Here is a 3,088-nt window from a genome sequence, read left to right on the forward strand (position 1 = left end):
GGTTTGTCATCCCAATCTGTAGAGTCTACTAAAAGAACTCATGGTTTGTCATCCCAATCTGTAGAGTCTACTAAGGCCCCTGCCCAGAGTTCAGAGTCACATTCAACCATTCTCTCTCTTCATATGCAAGGGGGTTACAAATCCTGCATCGAACCTTTCATGAGTAGTCCTAGTAATTACATGCGCGCTACACTGGAATGAGAAATCAAGGAGAGTGTGAAAGTAATGAACAGAGTGTTTTGTTGGCCGAGACGCGAACGTCTGGCCTTTCGGTAAAAACTGTGCCACTGGGTCCCACGAAGTGTGAGCCCACTCCGTATTACTGACCGCCGTGTGCAATGCGCAGCGCCACGGAGGAGAGAGGTATGCTGGAGACCACATCTCGGAGGCAAGGTAAGTATGCCTTCGTAAACTTAGTCCATCTAAAGCCTTCCGTTTTGTCTCACGTGTCATGAATCGGTAGATATTATTAGGTGATACACGGCAATCATTGCACACATTTAATCACATAATTATTTAATCACATAGTTTGTTTAGGGTTTTGCGCTTTTGCCCTCAGTCGCAACAAAATCAGCTGGGAAAGATAGAAATTGGGTGAAGTTCCCGCCTCACAATCAGCTGGGAAATGAATAAGGTCCCCAAGAAATTCGGTGCAGTTCCCGTCTCAAAATTGAGAGGATTGATGAGACTTCACCCAGGCGACCACATCTCAAAAAAGCTTGGAAATTTGATCAGCTCATTGGGTAGCACCAGCTCATTCGGTAGCATCGTCTCCGTGTCTACGGCTGGCTCCGACTGCACTCTCGCCGCAGGCAATTCTTTTAGCAGCGTTTACCTACCCGCCATGTCCCATTTGTCTGATTCCACCTGCACCCTTGTCCCGAGCTCGTTGAGCTCAACGAGCACGTCATCCCTGTCCCAGCACTCTCATTCCGAGTGCATTCGATGGACCGTGTATGGCATGCAGGGGGTACTCTGGTGTGCAGACCACCGCAGCTGGGTCGTCCGTCACCAAAACGGCGCTAGCAGCTTCCCGCTCCACAACGGATCCAGTCAAGATGCCTTGACCCGCGCTGTAGCTGCGAATCTTGAATATAGGCGCAAGACGCTGCGTGACAAGAGTGTTGGCGGGTTTCAAAAGTTGGTCTTCTCAGCTGGAGAGCAAGACCAATCGGATATGATGATGGCTCAGCAAATCGTAGATCAAGCAGACTACGACCCGCTGATGTTCCCCCCAGCGGAGTGCTGCAAGGACTGCGCACCAGAGCGTTCCCCGTTGGAGGAAATCCAGGTTGCTTGGTGTGAGCACGACAAGAGCTGGGTGGCGCTGGAAGACGACACTGTACTGAGGCGCTTTCCAGTTGGTGGTGGCACTAAGACCGAGACGTTGATACGACTTGTAGCCTGGCGCCTGCACCTCAACCGCTACCGGAAGCTCCGTCGCGTTGGGCCGGATCTCCGACCTGGAGTGTTCTGGAACGAAGCTCAACGCCTATACACCTGCCAGGTACTAAGTAGTGAAGGAGCCCGCCCCCGCGGCTGTTTCCGAGCCAACCAATGCGGCAGCCGGCGGCAGGCGTTTCAGGAGGCTAAGAACTTCCAAGAGTTCCACGATTTGAAGAGGGCCCGTGAGATAGTAGAAGCAGCGTTTAGCGACGGCATCAAAGCTGGAAGCTCGAATGGTCCAGCAGAAGAGTGATTCGGGAGGCAGATGCTTGATTTATTACACATCTCATTAGAGCTTTGTTGCCTACCCACCTAAAAAATGATATGCGGAGTGATTGTGCGTTTTTGTGTTCCTCCTCATATCATTTTCAAAGACTCCAAGAAAGGGGGGCGCAGTTGTGGTGAAGTAATTCTCACCGCCAGACAGCTCTCATCGGCGTACACATCATAAAGTTGGGGAACCAAGCAAAGTCTCCACCAAGCAAAGTCTCCAGATCATGTATTGTACATGCCAGTGTAACATTTTAAAATCCATAGAATCCATGTTACGCTCTTTCCCTAACATTTTAGAAACCATAAAAGACTTCGCACCATTTGGACCATCTAAGAACACTGAAGCCGAAGAAGGCTTCACACCATCTGGGAACGAGATTATCTTTTGTGACTCGGTCGATGATTGGGAAGCTATTTTCGCACTTCTCTTCTACAATGCTATTGTTCCTAGGTCCCCAAACCTAAAGAGGACTCTCTTTGTAGATGGCGAGGCCGGAGAGTTCGTATTCAGAGACTACTGCAAGATGTGCTCTTTGAAATCCTTCAACAGGCTGTCATTCTTGGTTTTCGAAACCGCATTTCTGCAAAACAGAGAACTGGTGATGGACCTTACTAGAGACTACTTGAAGTTGAAGAGGAATCGTGTGAGGGGAGGTGATGAGTTGCCAGATCCAATCTACAAATCTTTCTTCGAAGTGACTGATCTTCATTGAGCAATTTGCGCGCTTGCTGCCTTCCTTAGCATTCTCCACTACATCTAAAGAAGGCAAATCCTAGAATCTGCACGTTCAACTATGAATTTGTCTGCGTCGTAACGTAGAATAATGTTTAATTGGTGCGACCAGAGAGAGTGTACATTTGAATTAGGCTGCTCTTCTAGAGTCTCCTGAGGTCCTGCACGTTCAACCATGATTTATTCTGCAGAGCGTCGTGATGTAGAACAATCTCTCATCCTGAAATCCCTTCCCATCAGATAGTTGGTATTCGTCATGCGTTCAGGAACACGGACCAATGTTGTCTTCCTATGTAGTTGTCACACACTTCCCATTGTCAGAATCGGATTGTGTCTTCACGGAAGAACTCGTGTTTTGCATTGTCATCCCAATCCCTAGAGTCTCCTGAGGTCCCTGCTTCAGAGTTCCACGTTCAACCATGATTTATTCTGCGATTTATTCTGCAGACCGTCGTGATGTAGAACATTCTCTCATCCCTTCCCATCAGATAGTTGGTATTCGTCATGCGTTCAGGAACACGGACCAATGTTGTCTTCCTATGCTACCAGTCCCCCCAAATAATGAGCCATGTTTGGATAGTCCTATCGACGTTCAACGTTCGTCGACTCATACGTCCGTTTTGTCCCCCGTTGATC

At 48.7% G+C, this 3,088-nt stretch overlaps 2 protein-coding genes across 3 annotated transcripts; both read left to right on the forward strand.

Moving 5' to 3' along the window:
• Nucleotides 1–682: 682 nt before the first annotated feature.
• KVP17_002619 (uncharacterized protein) lies at nt 683–1,699 on the forward strand (the record flags this gene model as incomplete). Of its 2 annotated transcripts, none has more annotated exons than XM_068519047.1 (1): nt 683–1,699. In XM_068519047.1, one exon carries the CDS (start codon nt 683–685, stop codon nt 1,697–1,699), a length of 1,017 nt encoding a protein of 338 aa, XP_068375915.1. The 2 variants fall into 2 exon arrangements, with proteins under 2 accessions (XP_068375915.1, XP_068375914.1); XM_068519046.1 differs by having other exon boundaries at nt 962–1,699.
• A 289-nt stretch (nt 1,700–1,988) lies between these two features.
• Nucleotides 1,989–2,432, forward strand: KVP17_002620 (uncharacterized protein; the record flags this gene model as incomplete). The annotated part of the gene is made up of 1 exon (XM_068519048.1): nt 1,989–2,432. One exon carries the CDS (start codon nt 1,989–1,991, stop codon nt 2,430–2,432), a length of 444 nt encoding a protein of 147 aa, XP_068375916.1.
• Nucleotides 2,433–3,088: the final 656 nt, after the last annotated feature.

This window comes from the organism of the source record quoted next (assembly GCF_019968985.1).
Source record: "MAG: Porospora cf. gigantea B chromosome Unknown PgB_NODE_2835_length_3088_cov_655.368, whole genome shotgun sequence".
Taxonomy (NCBI): Eukaryota; Apicomplexa; class Conoidasida; order Eugregarinorida; family Porosporidae; genus Porospora; species Porospora cf. gigantea B.